This window comes from Diadema setosum, chromosome 2 (assembly GCF_964275005.1).
Source record: "Diadema setosum chromosome 2, eeDiaSeto1, whole genome shotgun sequence".
In the NCBI taxonomy this organism is placed as follows: Eukaryota; Metazoa; Echinodermata; class Echinoidea; order Diadematoida; family Diadematidae; genus Diadema; species Diadema setosum.
In genome coordinates, this window is record NC_092686.1 from 33,281,600 (window position 1) to 33,301,193 (window position 19,594).

At 38.9% G+C, this 19,594-nt stretch overlaps 1 protein-coding gene across 1 annotated transcript in view; it reads left to right on the plus strand.

Moving 5' to 3' along the window:
* The window catches only part of LOC140244265 (uncharacterized), a 93,089-nt gene that overhangs the window by 45,282 nt on the left and 28,213 nt on the right, over nucleotides 1-19,594 (plus strand). Inside the window, 8 exon segments of the mRNA XM_072323908.1 lie at nucleotides 2,731-2,883; nucleotides 5,155-5,363; nucleotides 9,132-9,286; nucleotides 11,584-11,634; nucleotides 14,036-14,118; nucleotides 15,439-15,519; nucleotides 16,154-16,304; nucleotides 16,805-16,962. Coding sequence (XP_072180009.1) covers nucleotides 2,731-2,883; nucleotides 5,155-5,363; nucleotides 9,132-9,286; nucleotides 11,584-11,634; nucleotides 14,036-14,118; nucleotides 15,439-15,519; nucleotides 16,154-16,304; nucleotides 16,805-16,962 — 1,041 coding nt within the window.

Consider the following 19,594-nt stretch of genomic DNA (forward strand, 5'->3'; position numbering starts at 1 on the left):
ATCATCATTGCACTCTTTATATTATTGTGCTGAAGCTATCTTTAAGCACAGACACGGGATCATTGTTGTTTTGTGCCAAAGTTTCTCTACCATTTTATTGAAACCATATAAAAACCTGGCATAACTAGTAGTGGTCATCATAGTACACGTGATATGCACCCTCCCCCAAGAAAAAGAAGCTATGTGGTAAAATCTAAATCTACTATTTATTAGTAAAATAGAATGCAGAGTGAACCTCTAGATAAACATGACATTTGTACTATGCTTATCAACATGAAGGGATGGTATAGTATTGGTTGAAGAGAGGATTCAGCTTTTAACATTTTGCGAGATATTTAGAAACCACTCTATGAAATGTTAAAGTGCACACATTTCTAAGGGGAATTGAAAGTTATTTGATGAAAATCAGTTTTGGAATGACTGAGATATCCTAAAACACGGTAAAACAAAGAGATTCTAAAAAAGTTGTGGCCTGTCGCATTTTATTAGGATCATTTTTTTGTCCCCGCCGAACGAGTTCGAGCAGGGGACTATGAAACGGGCTCCGTACGTGTGTGTGTCCGTGTGTCCGTCTGTCTGTCCCTTTGTCCGTCCGTCCGTCTGTGCGTTCGTGTGTGATCAAAATGTTCAAAATGCTACTCCTCCATTTCTAACCCGATTTTGATTCCGTTTGCTTTATATGATGGCACTAGGTGAGGGCTTCAAAACTTCTACACAGAATTTTGACCTTTGACTTCTTTGACCTTTGACCTTGATTTTTGACCGATATTGTACATTGCCTACAAAATGCTACTCTTTCGCCATTTCTAAGCCGATTTCGATTCTGTTTGCTTTATATGATGGCACTAGGTGAGGGCTTCAAAACTGCTACACAGAATTTTGACCTTTGACTTCTTTGACCTTTGACCTTGATTTTTGACCTGTATTGTACATTTTGCTACAAAATGCTACTCCTTCGCCATTTCTAACCCAATTTCAATTCCGTTTGTTTTAAGTGATGGCACTAGGTGAGGGCTTCAAAACTTCTACACAGAATTTTGACCGTTCACTTCTTTGACCTCTGACCTTGATTTTTGACCTGTATTGTACATTTTGCTACCAAATGCTACTCCTTCGCCATTTCTAACCCGATTTCGATTCCGTTTGCTCTTTGTGATGGCACTAGGTGAGGGCTTCAAAACTTCTACACAGAATTTTGACCTTTGACTTCTTTGACCTTTGACCTTGATTTTTTACCTATATTGTACATTGGCTACAAAATGCTACTCCTTCGCCATTTCTAACCCGATTTCGATTCCATTTGCTTTATGTGATGGCACTAGGTGAGGGCTTCAAAACTTCTACATAGAATTTTGACCTTTGACTTCTTTGACCTTTGACCTTGATCTTTTTACCTACATTGTACATTTTGCTACTAAATGCTACTTCCGGCGGGGACATACATGTATGTGACAGTGCACCTCAAAACGAACATAAAGTCGCACACATTGATTTTGCGTGAGGACTGAAAGTAAGTGAAATGGGTCAACCTAGCCGAACTTGACTTTTTCATATTTTCTGAAAGAGCGAGTCTTCTTTTACATCATGCTAAAATTTGGTATCATAAAACGGGCAGGAAAGTGTTTTTTTAGCAGTTTATCTCGAACATTTTTGGTAGAATAGTGTGATTTGGTGTGTCTTTAGAATCCCTTTTTCATTTCTGAAAAACCTTGTCCACACTCTTCACTTTCAACTCTAATAACTTTTGAAAGGATAGTGCTACTGCTCTGAAAGTTGGCATTAATTATGGACAGAATGTGTTAATGAGGCATATTTAATTTCAGTTTAATCTGATAATTCCTTCATTGTTGTTACTCTGGTGGTTTACTTCCTGTTTTTTTGTCCCATTCATCGCACAGCCAGCACGGTTTGGTAAAGATTAAGCGCTTGAATAGACACTGTACTTCAGAGCCTCTTTTCTCAGTTCACACTTTTCCTGAGTTTGTGCTTTCTTTCCAATATTTAGATAGGTTAGGAGAGTCCATTTGATTTGAGTTATACATCGTTTTAAAGCTTAAAGTCTGCTCTTTCATAATATGGTCTTAACTAAAAATTCATGTCTGGCGACTTTTTGTTTGTTTTGAGGTGCAGGGTCACATATATTACGCACCGCGTAATGTCTACTTTTCCTTGTTTTTTTGATAGCTCAGCCATGTCAAGAGCAATTTTCGTCAAATAAACTGTGAATTTCTCTAAGAATTTCATGTTCTTTCATATTTCAGAAGAGATTTCTCATTATCTCACAAACACACACATAAAAAAAAAAAAAGGTGGAAACCTGCAGCCCCATCTAAACTAAAACTGTACCATCCCTTTAAAGAAATTTAGTTAAACAGCAAAATCGTTATCATCCTCCCAGGTCTTAGGATTTCACTAAGCCACTGGTTCTGCCTGTGGGAGAACTGATGAAGTGATCTACTGCCACGTAATCATGTACTGTAAAACCAGATGCATCTGGGGCATGGAACTTTCTTGTGAATTGCCTCTGGCATTCAGTGCATTGTGTGGGAAAAAAAACTTTTCGCGTGCATTTTACTTTTTTGCTAATCATGGCACCTCGTAAAATTAAAGAAAGTTTTTTTTTTGAAAAAAAAAATGTATGGTTTTGCAATACATGTATACTCAGTCGGTGACAGATTTTTGACAAGTCGAATGTAAACTTTTTTTTTCCGCTTTGCGCTCCTTGTCTAGATTCTGGAGATGCGTCTTGATGAGCCACACAGCACCCTCGTCATCAAGAGTCACCTTCGTGAGGAAGACCTCTTCCAGTTCTGGTCGATTCCGGAGCTCCAGCTCAAACATGAGATCCTTGTCACCACAGACGTAACGGGGCACGCACGATTGGTAAGATCCTGGAGAAGGCCAAGATAGAAAAAATGAAGGATAAAAATTAAAAGGGTAATCTCAGAGGGCCTTGTGCATTTTTTAATCTACTTTTCATGTGTCTGCAAAGTGCTAACATTGTTAATTCCTCTTGTCTTTTCATGTGGCTTCTCATGTGTTTTTATCTGCTTTTCAGGGATTTGCAGTTTGCTGATGTCGTTTATCCATTGTCTTTTGTATGGTTGTATTGTTTGCAAAGTTTTATTAGCGTTGTTACCATAAACAATTACATACATGTAGCATTCAGCTTCTTGTTATGCTGCAAAGACAGTGAGAAGTTTTCTGTTGGAAGTAAAAGCACTCTACAGTCCGACCTCTCTAATCCGGCCTCCCCTTATCCAGATCTCTCTATTATCTGCACGCTATCTAGCCATGATTTCTTTTTTTTTTTCCATCTAATAATTACAGGGAAAAGGGGGATTTCAAACTTAGACAAAATTTCTGCCCAGACTCACATGAATTACATATCATTCCCAACATAATCAACATACATTCGCATCAAATTTTCATCTAAATAACATGCATTTAGACATTCTATGCCCCTAAATCACCGCAAGAACATAGACAGAAAACTTTGCAGTAAATCAGGGCACGATACAAAGAGTTTTAGTGTACGCTACCTGCGATAGTTTACATGTAGTAGCTACCATTGGGTAGGCAGCCACATGTATTAAACATTGAGTCCCCCATATGCCGCCAAATCCTTTATCCGGATGAGTGCCAGTCCCAACATGTCCGGATAAGAGAGGTCGGAGAGTAATGTCTAGTTGCCTATCATCTACATTTGTATCTCAGTCTGCAGTGCCGCATTCAGGAGGGGGCTCACTGAGCACTCACCCCCCTTTTATTTTGTTTTCTTCTTTTTTTAGATTAGGGGAATAAAAAGAAAAAATTAAAGGGGCATGTGCACCCCCTTTAAAGGGATCTTATAGTTTTGGCTGAGACCTGATTTCAGGTTTCTAAAATTTTTTGGTAAGATAATGAGAAACCTCTTATGAAATATGAAAGAGCATGTAATTCCATGAGGAATTCAACATTTATTTGATGAAAATTGGTTTTGAAATGGCTGAGATATTCAAAACAGAGCGATTCTAATAAGTGTGGGACCCACCTTTCATTACGATCACTTTGTTTTACTTTGTGTTTGGATGTCTCAGCCATTCCAAAACCAATTTTCATCAAATAAATTTTGAATTCCTCTTAAAATGGTATGCTCTGTACTTTTTCATAAGTGTTTTCTTAATGGTATTTTGCAAAAAGTTAAAAGCCCAGTTTTCATCTCCACCAGTACTGTACCATCCCTTTAAGTTTTTTGTTCGTGTTTTAAAATAAAGAAACTATCCTTGTCAACTGATTGTATTACGCTTAAGCCTTTTTTTCTTTTTTTTTTTTTTTTTTTTTGCTTGTCAGTTGATTAAACCTAGAAGTGGCACTAGAAATGTAAACTTCTTTACTGCTTTGAACACCCCCCCCCCCCCTTTAAGAAATTCCTGGATCTGCCCCGGTCTCTGTCTGCTCAGTCGTCACGTGTTTACAAAGTGCTGACATCTCTAATCCCTTTGTCTTTTCGAATGGTTGCATGTGGGTGTTTTGTTTTTGTTTTTCCTCAGCTTTTCATGGATTTGCAATATACTGACGTCCTTCTTCCCTCTGCTTGTTAATATGGCTGCACTGCAGCACTTTGGATGACATTGTTACCGTAAACAAGTGGCATTTGGCTACTTGCTATGTTACCAAGACAGTGAAGAGTTTTCTGCAGGAAGTAAAAGGCGCTCTATTTTGTCTACCTATTTGCCAGTCATCTAGTGTCTGTCTGACTATCTGTCTGTCTGTCTGTCTGTCTGTCTGTCTACCTTTCTGTCTATACGATGGATGCACTAATATCCATTTACAGGTGCCATGTATATGTGTGTGTGTGTATGTAGGGGCAAAGAGATCTCAAATACTTCTCACCAAACGCTACTCTAAAACAAGAAATGTTCATGTGCATTTTAATTTTGTGAATTATGCAAGAGCCAAGATTTGCAAAATAAAAATGCATCATAAAGTTCTCGTCTACATTACATGGAAATGAATGTTAGAAGCAACTCACAAAAATTTCATGCCACGAAAAAGGCCATCGTGTTTTACAGTATGTAAAAGGAAATGGAACAAATCATTTCTGAAGTTTCAAACACACAAAGTTGAAATGAAACACACAAGTTGTGTAGCCTCTGTTGCTTTTCTTTACAGGATGATAGATTTTACACCGGTCATTATGATGGGTCTGTTGTGGTGCACGACCTGGCACCGATGGCCTATGACATGCACGCTGGACTCCGCCACACGGGGCTGTCTGCGAGTAACGTGACGGAGGAATCTGGGCGGAGAACCCTGGAACACAACGGGCCCATCGTTGGCATGGCAGCGTGTGCATCCCGCAGCATCTTTATCTCATGCAGGTGCGTCCAGGGCACGCTTGTACCACTGATGCTTTATGTGAGCGATTGGGGCACACATGTCTCCTTGCAGCACAGGCACACTTTTTATGACTCTGGCACAAAAGTACATATCACTGGAGACATTATGTTTTGGGGGTTATGTGTCTGTCTGTCTTTCCTTTAATCTATTTATTTGTCTGCAATCAATTTTGTGAACGGTGTGACCGAAGAACCATGTGAGTTATCCAAAGAAAACTCTGCAATTGTGTGTATGAGTGAACAAATTTGTGCCTATCAACTTGTGGGCACACATGCTCAAGGTCATAGGTCAAGGTCAAAGGTGAAAAACTCACTGTTTTCCCCTAAATGTCTGTAATGCCTGAATGTATTTTCATGAATCTCGGTGTATACATGCATTGCAAGAGTAGGGTTCTCTGAGGAAAGTTTTCAACCATAAGATCGAGGTCAAAGGTCACATTAAAGTGGTGAAATTGTACTTTTTTTTTGGCCATATCTCAGAAATGGATCAAAGTATCTTCATTATTGACTTAGTACAGATATACTTGTTTTGTCCGACATTGATTTTCTTTGGAATTTTGGTACATGAGGTCAAATGTCAAGTTCAAAAACTGAAATTGCATTATTTTGTGCTGAAATCGCAATGACTTCTCAATACCCCGAAATGTATGGTGAATATAGGCCTACTGAATGTACATGTATACACCTACTGTGTAATTAGACTTGGTATTTACCTGCATTTTTTTTAATACTACACTGTAATATATGTAAAGAAAGTTGGAGCTATAGGGGACAAGTGGCAAGTGAAAATGCTAAATTTTACCATTTTTCCATATTTTGCATGTGGCTCAGAGTTGTCATGAGAATTGGTGTATTAATATTACCAGAAAGTTATTATTTGCCAATCACATGAAATTGTCGTCTCAACACTGGCAATACAAGTACATGTACTATAGTCCTGTTGATCGAATAAGGCGATATGGCAGGACTTGGCATACATACCAGTAACCACTGCGAAATTTCTAGTTTTCATTTTTTCTGTTTATTTTCATTTTGTTTGATGTTAGCATCTTACACTCCCACAAACAGACACAGTAGAGCACAAACAAGATGATTTGTTTTAAACATGTCTACCCGGCAATTACATGCATATTATGGCTTCAGTTCCAATCTCGGTGATTCTTTTTATGCCTCCGCCAACAAAGTAAGTGGCTGGAGGCATTATGTTTTCGGGTCATCCCTCCGTACGGACGTCCATCCCGTTTTGTTTTTGTCGATATCTCAAGAACCGTGTGGTGGTTTTACATCAAACTTGGTATGAGGGTATATCCTGGGGGGATAAAACTTTGTTTGGATTTTAGGGTCACGGGGTCAAAGGTCAAAGGTCACAGGTTATTTTGTGAAAAAAAAAGGTTGAAAATTCATGTTTTTCTCCATATCTCGCAAATGGTTCAAGGTATCTTCATGGAACTTAGTATATATGCTTGTTCCAATGGGCAGTGATTATCTAGGGAAGTTGGGGGTCATGGTTCAAAGGTCAGGGGGTCAAAGGTCAAGGTCAACTCCTCAAAATATCACTACTTTCCTTATATTTATGCAATGCCTGAAGGTTTTTGGTTTTTTTAACTTGATGTATGCATGTATTACCTCATATATATTCTGTGGGAAGTTTCTTGCCAAAAGGTCAAAGGTCAAAAGGTCAAAGGTCAAGTGAAAGTGCTGAATTGCACTTTTTCCTCCATATCTCAAAAGTAACTCAAGGTATCATCATGAAACTTACATATTTATGCATGTTCAACCTAACAGTGATTCTCTTTGGAACTGTGAGGTCAAAGGTCAAAGGCCAGGTTTAGATAATGCTATTTTCCCATTTGATACTGAAATTATACTTTTTCTCAATACCTTGAAAATTACTCAATGCATAAACTTATAAAAGGGTCAAAAGTCAAGTAAAAATCATCAGTTCCCCAAATGCCTGCACTCTGACATTTTAATCATTCATCCAATTGAACCTAGTTCTAGGAAAGTGAACATTCAGCACATTTGTGGCAAACCTGTCATTTTAATATTTTGCCAATTATGTGAAACTGTCATCACACATTGTCAAGACATTGTACTATATAGACCTATTAGGAGAACCATGTATTATGGCGGAGGCATATCAGTCGCCGTAGCGATATATCTAGTTGAGTAATATTGTGTCAGAAATCATGCGTTACTTCCCCTCCGCCACCCCCAGCAAACAGGATGTAAGATCTAAGCCCATTGTATAGAAGAGAGTCTTGACTCTGATGAATTGTAATGTTTACCACGTCACTCCTGACAGAGAGCATACGTCAAACTCAACAAAATGGTTCATAACATGCGCGCGCGCACACACACACACACACACACCATAACAGACATTAATGATACCAACCTTTTTTGAGTTCATCTCACTGACTTGCAAAAGTTGGCAAGCATTTTTATGCCTCTGCCACAAAGTTTTGCTGGAGGCATAATGTTTTCTGGTTACTAGTTGTCTGTCCGTTCAGCCATCCTTCTGTTCATCCATAATCAATTTTGTCTACAGCATAACTTAAAAGCAATTACAAAAAGTATCCAAATGAAACTTGGCAATATGTACACTGTATGTATGAGTGGATGAAGCTGTACTTCTTAACTTTTAGTTGCACATTTTCCAGGTTAAACGTCATTGGTCAAGGTCAAATTCTTACAATTTCACTGTTCAACCATATCTTCTTAACTTTTAGTTGCACATTTTCCAGGTTAAACGTCATTGGTCAAGGTCGAATTCTTACAATTTCACTGTTCACCCATATCTATGCAATGCCTCACTTTTTTATTTGGTACATTTGTATCGGGAAGATTTCAAGCTGTCTTTCATGCACTGCATGTGTGCACTAGTTGGTGCATGGAAACTGTGCTCTAGCCCAATAACTTGAATGCGCAGCTACTTGAAGTCTTGCCTTGGTACATGTACTTACAGCTGTACAACATGTATGTAATAGATAGAAAAAAAGGAAAATGAACCGATGAGATTTTAGCTGTGATATATAGAGTCTGGCAGGCCTGCATTGTCAGCATTGATATTCATGGATGACGGACATGCTGACTCTATGGGTGTCACCATTTATTTTCTCCATTTTTCAGTGAAAATTTTCCAGGTGATGGAATTGCATATTGCTGTATCTGTGTATCTTACAGCCATCATTGCAAGATGTCTTATTTACACGTACATGTATTTCTGATAAGTGTAAACTCACCTGCCTCCTTCCATTTTCCTTTAAAAAAAAAAAAAATCAATCTATCTATCTATCTGTTGGTCTATATATCTCTGTATCTATCTATCTCTCTATCTATATGTCTGTCAATCTATCTATCTGTTTGTCTATCTGTCTATATTTCTTTCTGTCATTTATCTGTCTATCTACGTGTATCTATCTATCTGTCTCTTTCTATCTCTATCTGTTTGTCTATATATCTATCTCTGTCTTTCTATCTGTCTATCTGTATATCTACAATATCTATATATCTGTCTCTCTATCTACAAATCTATCTATCTATCTATCTATCTATCTATCTATCTATCTATCTATCTGTCTATCTATATGTCTCTATCTGTCTGTCTATCTATCTATCTATTTATCTATCTATCTATCTATCTATATATCTATTTATCTATCTATCTATCTATCTATCTATCTATCTATCTATCTATTTATCTATTCCCTTTAATAATGCCTTCTATTTACCCCAATGTTGGAGTAGCTCCGATGCCGTCATCAAGGTGTGGGATGCTAGCAAAACTCTGATGACAGAGATATCCCTCAGCCAGCGGCTGTCCACGGCAACGTTCCTCAACACCCGGGGCGACCTGCTGATTGGCTACCTCAATCACCTCTTTGCCATAGATCATACCAAAGGTAGGAAACCACATCTGTAGAACAATGGCCCTTTTGCCCAAAATGTGATTGGTACATTTTCGCAGCCGTAATGACCTTGATTCGATCTTCTACTTCTACTACTACCACACTATGACTACTACTACTGCCACTACTATTACTACTACTACTACACTATTACTATGACTACTACGACTACTACTACCCTTACTACTACCTCTTTGTTCTACTACTCGTTCTACTACTACTACTACTACTACTACTACTACTACTACGGCATGAAAGTCGACATCAGTACTTACGCTTCCCAATGAGCGATTTGAATCAAATTTACATGAGCTATTGGATATGAGTCATAAAGTATTTCCTGTGATTTTGGTGCAATTTGGTAAGGTGAACTTTGAGATATCTACATGGATACAGAAGTACGCTAGCACTATGCCTACACTACAGCGCCAGATTTACCTTCGTTGGCTAAAAACATTGGAAATCCTTAAACCAGATACCTTACCTTCAAAATTCGGCACAGGAACAACAGAACCTTCAGGACAAGGGCCTAGATCTAGACCCTGGATCTGGACTTTCGTCTGGACTTTCTTCAAGTTCTGGCAGCGGGGGTAACGTTACACTGTGCCTTATTAGCGATGTGCACATACAGCTGTTGATGGCGACGTCAGTGTTACTCATCAAAACTATACTGCCACTTGACAAGTCCTAGTCCTATAGTTCTAGTCTAGAGCCTATGTGTACTGGGTGCCGTTTTCTTCTAACTAGGTGTAAATCGTGCGTGCCGTTGAAGAGAGTCTATTTGGATTTAGATTTTAAGATTCACTCAGCCCTCATCTAGGTTAGATAACAAACTGTCGATATGTAACCCAGTATCGCCCGATGCATTTAGTGTAACATTACTTACACACACGGGCAGCACGTTCGGATAACGATGCCAATTTCATTTTGCATATCTGGAAATTTCCCAACAAATTTTATCTGAATAAAAAGCTTTTGAAGACATTCCTTTTGAAATTAATAGATATTGTTTGACATGTTTATTTCAGATCAGTATTGCAATTTGACTAAACAATAGCCTTTACAGTACTTTGTGTGAGATTTCATCTGTAAATTGACATGTGTAGTGTGTCTTGCCAAAGTCGGAGTTGTTCACCTGTCACATTGTACGCCAAATTGTGTGGATCATTCCATGGCTTGCTCGTTTTCATTTTTCTTTTAAAATCATTACAGGCGTATCCTGGGTTTTAAATTCCTCTCTTTCCAGTAGTAGGCATTAAAAAATGTAGATAAGAATTATAAGACAATGAGAAAATGTCTTTGCAGTCTTCTTTTAAGATTATTTTGCAAGGTAATTTGACATGTACAAACGTATGCCAGGATGATGCTCCATAATTCTTCTCGACCGCTTCCCTCCCCCCCCCCTCTTTTTTTTTTTCTTCTTGTTGTTTCAAAAGGTGCTAAATCCACGTAAGGAGAAAAACCTGCAATTTTATTTCTTGTGCTTCTAAGTGTTTTCTTGGAGAGATTTTTATGTTCTGTGAAATACCCCATAACAGAGTGAGAAAAATGTGCCTTGGAAAAACCTATGTGTGTACATGGATTTTTAAAGAATTAATATTCTTTTGGATTTTGTAGATTCAACACCTTTTGGAACAGACATTTTTGGCATTGTGATGTTCATATACCACAAATATTTTCTGTATGACTAGTTTCTGATACCATGTGTATTTTTTTTTCTGGGATGCAGATTCAGCACCTTTTGGAACAGACATTTTTGGCATTGTGATGTTCATATACCACAAATATTTTCTGAATGACTAGTTTCTGATACCGTGTGTATTTTTTTTTTTTTTCTGGGATGATATGTTGCCTTTACACATTCTCCTAGGCTTCCCCCATCTCTCAATTTAAAAGAAGCCTTTCAGATCCAGTATTCAAGTAATGTGTGGGTCATCTGGAAAGCTGCACAAGCAGGAAAGCTAGTCAGCCTGGCCTAATACTCTGGGGGTCAAAGCGCTGTCAAGCATGCGCATTTGTTTCTAATTGGATCTGCTTGACTTCCATAGCACCTTTTGGAACAAAACTCATTTTTTGTTTTCTCTATTTTCTCACAAGCATTTCACTCCTCTGAAGTGGTTACTGTATTGGACGACTGAAGAAATGAATACATTTTTTAATCAAAGAGTCAACTTTGATGAAAAATTGATTGATTTTGTACCTTTTGGAAAGGAACTCTCCATTTTATGAGCAAGGCATTCCTCAAAATTCTCATGGTTTCCATTTCTTTTTCTCCTTATTCGTCATTGCAGTCTTGCCATTGTCAAATAGAGACACTACTTCTTCTGACATCTTTGAAATAGGTAAGTCTTTTTTTTTTTTTATCTTCTCCAGCTCTAGTATGTAAGTTTTATCTCGTGAAGGAACAGTGGCAGTTATATAGTTATGCAACAGGAGATGGCTTTTTGTTGATTCTCTTTTCTGAGCTTTTTGGCATAATGAAACGAGACTGGATTAGGCATTTATCAGCACATATGTAATACATCTTATTTGGATTTCTGCATGAAGGGAATGACAAGATAGAATGTTGTACACAGTGATATAATCTTGCTTTCCCTTTCTCATCAAAAGAATGGATGATTTTCTATGTCAAATAGTCATTGGATGATAATGGTATGTTAGCTCTGACATGAGATAAAAGAGGGGGCAAATTGCACTATGGAGATTGCTGTTGATGGCATGCATTGTGCCCATTTGGACAACTTATTTGATTCCCCCCCCCCCCCCCCATCTGCATGCCCTCCCACATCCAACTTGCGTTTTTCCTGTTTTGTCTTTTTTCTATGTGTTTGTATTGTGCTTTTTTCTTTTTGTTGTTGATCTGAACTGCGTCTGAGAAATTGCAAGATTAGTGTTGCCGTTGTGTGGTTTCTTGATTGTTTGTTATATTCAAAGTACAGTACTGCAGTAATTCAAAAGCATCATCTGCCTGATTATCTTTTACTCACAAGCAGTAGTACACACCCAGTACTGTATGCACCCAGGTACTGTGCACAATTACAGTAGGACCTCGATTATCTGGCCGTCGATTATCCGGATTCTCTGTTATCCAGCTGTTGACTAGCTAACATTTTAATAATGTTTTCATGTATTTTCAGTGCCAATAATCTCACTCAAAACAAACGCACATTCAACCAGTATCATGCAAATGCATGACTGGACATATTCTAATCATCCCAGCAGATCAGACTGTAAGTTTTAAAATCGGTTTGTGAGACAATATCAATGGCTGGTGCCGCGCTTGTCACTGGCACTGAGTGCACAGCAGTGATACAGTTCCATTCAACAGTAGTATTCGATGAGTCACAATATCAATCGCATTGTCTGTCAGTATCAATCAAAAAATACATACATTGTACAAGAGACATACAAGGGACATGAAGGGATATTTTACTTTAGGCCTATATTTCATTTCATGTCCATATCGTATGAAGTATCAAACATGACAATACGGTGCAGATAATGATAATATTTGTAGCAAACTGGTAATAACATGTGTATGCGCATAGCATGGTATGCTAGAAAGTGCTGTAAATTGAGCGTAACTCTCGTATATATCCGGCCAGAACAATTATACGGAGAGACCCGCCAGTCCCGACATGGCCGGATACTCAAGGTCCTATTGTGTAAATCCTGCCCTCTGTTGTTGAAAGATTACAGATTGCGTGTGCTAGTTCAATGCCATTTTGTTTGTGATTATTACACGTGAGATATTGGGCGTATGATCGAGGATCAACATCACGCGATGTGGGTATTAGGACCTAATGATTGATTCGCCGCCTACTCCTCCTCCCCTCCCCCTCCCAACTTCTGTTTTTTTGCCATTCATCTCTTTGTTCTTGCTGTTTGTATGTGTTCTTCCTTGTGACGTTAACCGTGGGATGTTTGTATATGGTGGGATTATCATCCCGTCATGCCGTGCATTTTCAGTGCTATTTGTTATATTTGCAGTGCTCAAAAGTTGCACACACTCATTACTGCAGCTCTGTTACCACAATTCTCATGATTACATTATTTAAAAAACAAAATTGGATTTTAGTATCTGTATTTTCAGCACAGACTATTTATCATTTCGATGTGCAAAACTACTATTCAAAGAGCAAAAAAAAAGGAGTATATTTGCGGAATGCTTGGTATTTGCTACCGTCATTGTTGTACCAGCTGGTTAGATCAGTTTCAAGAGAGCTTTTCCGACATGTTTTAAGAGTATGGGTTCTTGGATGCTGTGAGTATCCCTGTAGCATATTATAGATGATGTCGACTATCATCTGGAATAAAAGAGAACAATCTAACCTTGGAGTTTGAAATGTTCTTATGTGGAACTCTAATAATAGTCCCTAAACTTTACCTCAGTACCTGTAAACTCCATTTTTAAGATGAAACCCCTTGGATGGAACATTCTAAACATTCTCTTTCCATGCCATTCATCACCTGTATAATGTACATGTAGAAGGGCTCCAGGTGCTGGACTAATAAAGCAAGACTACTAGGGATATTGGTAGTCAAGTAATTAGGTACAGTGTTATTTTCATATTCTCTCTCTCTCTTCATCAGGCAACAAATAGTATTAGGGAAGATTGTAAAAGTTGCAGCATACACATTAATCAACTCTTATTATGAAAGGATGTGGATTTAAGAAACTACATTGTACACTAATCATGGAAATTCTTTGCATTTGCTTTTGTGTGTGCTTGATTTGTGTAGAGTCCGACATTTATGAGGACCCTGCCGTGAAGTATGAAGGGGCAGCAGCCAATCCAGACCCTCTTGACTTGGAGAATTATCTGGTAAAGTTATCATTCATTATCACTTTTAGCCTTGTCAGCTTTCTACTCCATGTCCTGTGGTCATGACTCTCAAACGCATACAATGAAATGGAGCGAGAAACCAACGTAACAGGCAAGCAGTTGCCATTTTGCCGTCATCTTGCAAAAACTTTCTGCAGTCTATAATCTGACGAACAGCAGGTCCCCACATGCAAATTTTACAGAGTAAACCAGTCTGCTTCTGCAGTTGTTGTTTCTTGTGTTCAGTGAACATCACGGTAATCAACTTTATAAACAAACAACATGTCATTTTTTATTTAATCCTCCAGAACTTAATGGCATGATTGTGTACTCTTCAGCACTTAGAAACTCTGATGATGTTTTTGCTTTCAACCTTGATGTATGTGAGAGGCAGTAAACGGCGGTATTAAGCCTGGCCCTAGCAGTTCTCTTCTTCCAAGTTTGTGCATCCCTCTTGCAGAGTATTGTCGCACTTGAGTACAGAAAGGTAGTGCAGTCACGGAAACACGCATGTGGATGTGCGGAAATTAACATAAAACTTAGCTAACGTGCGAGTTTTGTCAGACAGTAAGGCTTCATCTGGCTCTCTGCAACAAGCAATTTGGTGACTAAATGTAATTGACATTGATTGGAAAGCGCGCCTTGCAATTAGGCGAGAAGCCCTCATGCCTTAAAGAGAGTCAAGAGTTAAGTGTTTTTCTGGCACTAAGAAGCGTTGTTGTAGAAAGAGGAATGAAGAATTGCAAAATGAAACTGAGTTGTGATGTAATGAATCTTATGGCTACTGATAGTTGCAAAGGTTGGCACAGCTGATGATGAGAAGTTGTGTTTTCTTCTTGTACTATGCAAAAGGAATATTACGTCCATCAAATTTGATTTGATAGATCTCTGTTTCCCAAACGAAGTGCATATTGTACCTGCCAATTGTTCCAAATTCATTGGAAAGGTCCTTCCTCTTTAATTTTCCAGGAAGGAAGAAGCATTATCAACCTTGAAGTTGTGATTGTGTTTCTATGACCGTCTATTAATAGTGACCTGGTGTGGGAGATGGATGGAAATTCCTATTTTTGGCAAATTTTCCTCCCATTTGTCCTTATTTTACAACCTGCTGGGTGGACAAGGTACATTGTATGCCAAAGTATTTCGTGCTTGAAAGAGGTCAGTAGGTCTAATTTCTCACGACCAGTACATTAATTCTTTATCTCTCAAGCAACTTGCAACCACAGACACATGCATCATCTAGTCCCAGTTCTGAATGTTGGGGGTGATGTACAAACTCACTTCCTGCCCTCATTGTGTCCTTCCCCCATCCAACCGTAGGTTCCGTTCAACCTTGACTTGACCCAGCGCTTCTTGGCTGGAGATGGATCGGCGTCCAGCTCCAATAGGTCATCCGACGAGGTAACTTTTCTGACCCTCTACATGTACTTCATCAGTACCCTGTAGAATCAAAATCATCAAAATGCCAACGACGCCATGGACATTATAGATGCCAGTGATGACGATACACAAAAATTTGTGTGTATGTATGTGTGTGTGTGTGTGTGTCTATCTGTCTGTCTGTGTCATTTGATGCATTGAGTTAATTCATATCAGTTACAATGACATTTAAGAAAATGAAATGTATATGTTGAGTAGGGATGTGTTGTTTTTTCCCCCAGAATTATTTAGTTTCCAACTCCCATGTGATGTGTGATGGGTATCTATGATTGTATCTATTGACTTATGACCATGTGAATTTCAATGTATAATTGCGAATCCTACGTTATTCCTACTTCTTCTTCTTCTTCTTCTTTTTTTTTTAAATAAAATGACCTAGTGTTTGTATTTTCTCCAGTGAACTTCTGTTGTTATTGTTTATGAAAAGCCAATGTACTTGTATTGTAAGATTTGATGGCACAGTGCTCTTACACATCAAGGTAGAGCATGAGTGTCTATTCCTGTAGAAAAGATAAGGGGGAAAAAAAAAATCAGTGTTGATCTTTCCAAGCACAAAATGAATGGGTTGAGTCCTTGATTTAACCTCCCCATCTAGGACGAGGATGAGGAAAAAGAGAGCCAGGCTTCTTTTGCAGCCACCGAGGTGTACAGGTCCCCCGCCACCACCCCCAGGAAGCTGTCTGCTGTGGATATGCTGGTGTCAAAAGAGGTCGTTGACCTACAGGATATATATGAGAACAAGGAATGTGAGTTCATACACTTGTACATACACATGTATGCACAGGTCAGACATTCATGAACCCACTTCTATGACACCAACTTGTATTACCCTCATATACTTTGTCTAAGAAGTGAATTTGTCCCCCTCCCTGCTGCTTCAATGCCAAACCTTAATCCTGACGCAACATCAATAGGTTTTGAAGGAGAGGAGTTTGATAAACTTCATGAAATGTAAGCTTGTAGTTGTTCTCGTGGCAGATTTTTTATTCTTTTAAATTTTGGTGTTTGCATAGAATTTTAGTTTGACTTCTAAAGATAGGATCGTATGAAACAAACTGCTTGTGTCAGTGTGTAGGACAGTGTGTTTGATTAATATGCGTTATCATTTGCCAGGTGAACAAGTATCAGTTGGTCCTTACAACTTTGTGAGACTGTTCATAAAGGGGTATTCATAGCCCTCTTTCATCCAATTCCCTGTTTCCTTCCTCCTCCTCCTCTCTGTGTTTCCCCCTCTGTCACCCTGCAGTGTACTCCCTGCGAAGGCGGCAATCTCTCAGACGCCATATGTCCCATGCCAGCAAGGCGGAGGCGGGCGACTTTGAGTTCCCGCGGTTTGGCCACTCCCCCGGGCCATCCCCCACCCCGACACCGCCGTCCACGCCGAGCGAGGCGTCCATCTCCGAGGTGAGAGGACACTGCTGCCTTCACTCTGTTTTTGTGAACTTCTGTTTTATAAAGGCACATGGTCCCGGTGGTTTAGTTGAATGCGTACACGGGCGCACGGCGCAAGTTTCGTATAGAGACCTAGTACGCTATCGACTCATCTTTAGTGCTTATGCTTTGACCCATTTCCCCGAGTCCGAAGAAGTCCGATCCACGACAAGTATCCACATCAAGTATTTGATATGTAATGTTTTATGTATCCATTTTGTTATGCTGCATTTTTTTTTCCTTTTTTATGTGATTCTGTGATTCACTTGATTTTTTATTCTTTGCTGTGTAAATTCCATTTATTTTTATACCCCGGCCACACGTAGTATATTAATGAATACTGAATTATAAAAAAAAAAGTATGATACAAATTGCAGCTTGATGTTTTTCACTCAATTCATAATGCAGTATTTTAATGGAAACCTATGTGATGGAGCAAGCAGTGATAACCATTGCTTCTCATGTGCTGTATATAAAAACTTTGGCCCAGTTGTGACCATATGCCACATGAAAAAGGAACACATTACTGCCAAAGAGTCCCCCCACAATTCGATACTCTTAGCAGTATGTTCAGAAGCCACGCAGTCGTGTTTTCATGTTGTTTTCAAAAGTTTTGAGGGGAGGTTTTTTTTTTTCCCCCATTCCTTTGTGTTTACCCATATGGCACAGCGTGGTTGTTTTTCTATTAAAAGGGATATGGCTTTTGAGAGAGTACTAGAGTAAACAAATTTTGCAGGATGGAAAACATATTGATTTCCTGAATTATCTTCCTTTGAAGTCGTATACTGCCATGCAGCTGCATGCAAAATATTTTGTCTGCAGAAGCCATACCATCGCGCATATAAGAAAAAGAAAAGTCTGCCGCAGATCTCCGGCAGACTTGAGGTAGGTCTGCGGCATACTTTTTAGTCTGCGGCAAGAGTAAGCGTGAGTACACGGCAGAACCAAGCTTTGCTGCAGACCTCCCGCATACTAACTGTTAGTATGCGGCAGGAACAGTCTGTGGCAGATCCGCGGGAAGGCTGCCACAGAGAGGAACTTGTGGCAGACTTCTCGCATACTGCATACCTGCATGTGTAGAAATCTTGCCGCAGATCTGCCACAACCTCTTCCTGAAATTGTACTTATGAATATTCATCATTAACAGCCTGCTGCAGATCTGCTGCAGATCCGCCACAGATAGTTTAGTAACCGTGCCATAAAACATAACAATTTTTTGTGGGTATATAAATCATGTGATGCATTGCAATTGTATGTAGAACTATAATAGCTGAGTCTAAGCATTAGACTGCCGCACACCTGCCGCCCACTTGCAGCAGCCCTGATAATTCGTGCATTATTGACATACTTGCCGATGTAGGTTAAATTTATTTAATTAGGTCATTTACTAGATCTATACATATTTAATAGGCGTCTGCTGCAGACTTGCCGCTGACTTGCCCCAGCCTTAATGCCGCTTACTTACTGCATATTATACCTTTAGAAATCTTGCCGCAGATCTTCCTGAAATCGTACTTATATGAATATTCATCATTAACAGTCTGCGGCAGCAGCTAATTTGCATGTGAAAATGATGCCCATCTGTGGCAGATCTGCGGCAAGGCATCCGCAGCAGTATGCGGCAGGCTGATTTCTTTCCTATGACCTGTTCAGACATTCAGTATTAAGCGTCAATACATTACCTGTAAATAAATTCATGAAGCTACATGATATATATCAAGAGCACCGTCCAAGGGTATGTGACTGAATAACACACTCCTGCAAATGTCAAAGGTAAACTCGCATCAGCAAGATCATCGTGACTCATCTTTTTTTTCTTTTTTTTTTGTCATTTTGTGGCTGTGATGAAAATGTGTGGATTTTTTTACCTCAAATGGAGGATATGTACACCTTTTTCCATGTTCATCATGCTGTTTTGTGTGCTAAAACTACCCCCATTCAATGTTTTCTCAAAAGTATTCATATGTCATTGTAGTATGACTGTATTTGTGTGACTATCATTCATTGTGTAAGTATCATTGTTAAAATGAATAGGTGAATAGAAAAATGCTGATGACATATCAAAGTGGAAATCATGTCTAGCAAGAGGATTTTCGAATAGAAATAGATGATTGGTGATGAAATGACATGTTTAAAGAAGAAAAAAAATTCATGCATACAGTGTAGCTGCAAACCCCCCCCCCCCAAAAAAAAAGAAAAAGAAAAAAAAAACCACATATGAATGTCAGAATCTGGAATACTAGACCATACTTGTTGTCAAGCAATGTCCCACTTTTCACATACAAGGTGAATAAAAAAAGCCAACAAAAGAATTCCAAGAATATCGATGATTTCAGAGGTGAAGCTTCACAAAGTTGCGAAGAGTCTTGCTTTTCCATGGACACCGAGTTTGACAAACAAGCATTTCACCTCGTACTTTGTAAATTCACATCAGATTTTCGTTTTGTGTTGACAACACAACGCGTGATCTACAGAATGTCTGGAATTGCGAATGGAGCTCTGTTTAGCTCTTGAAATTTTGTTCTTTCCCATGGATGCGTTCATACGACATCTAATTTATTGCTTCTTTCTCACTATTTCCACTGAATGTGCATCTTGTCAATTG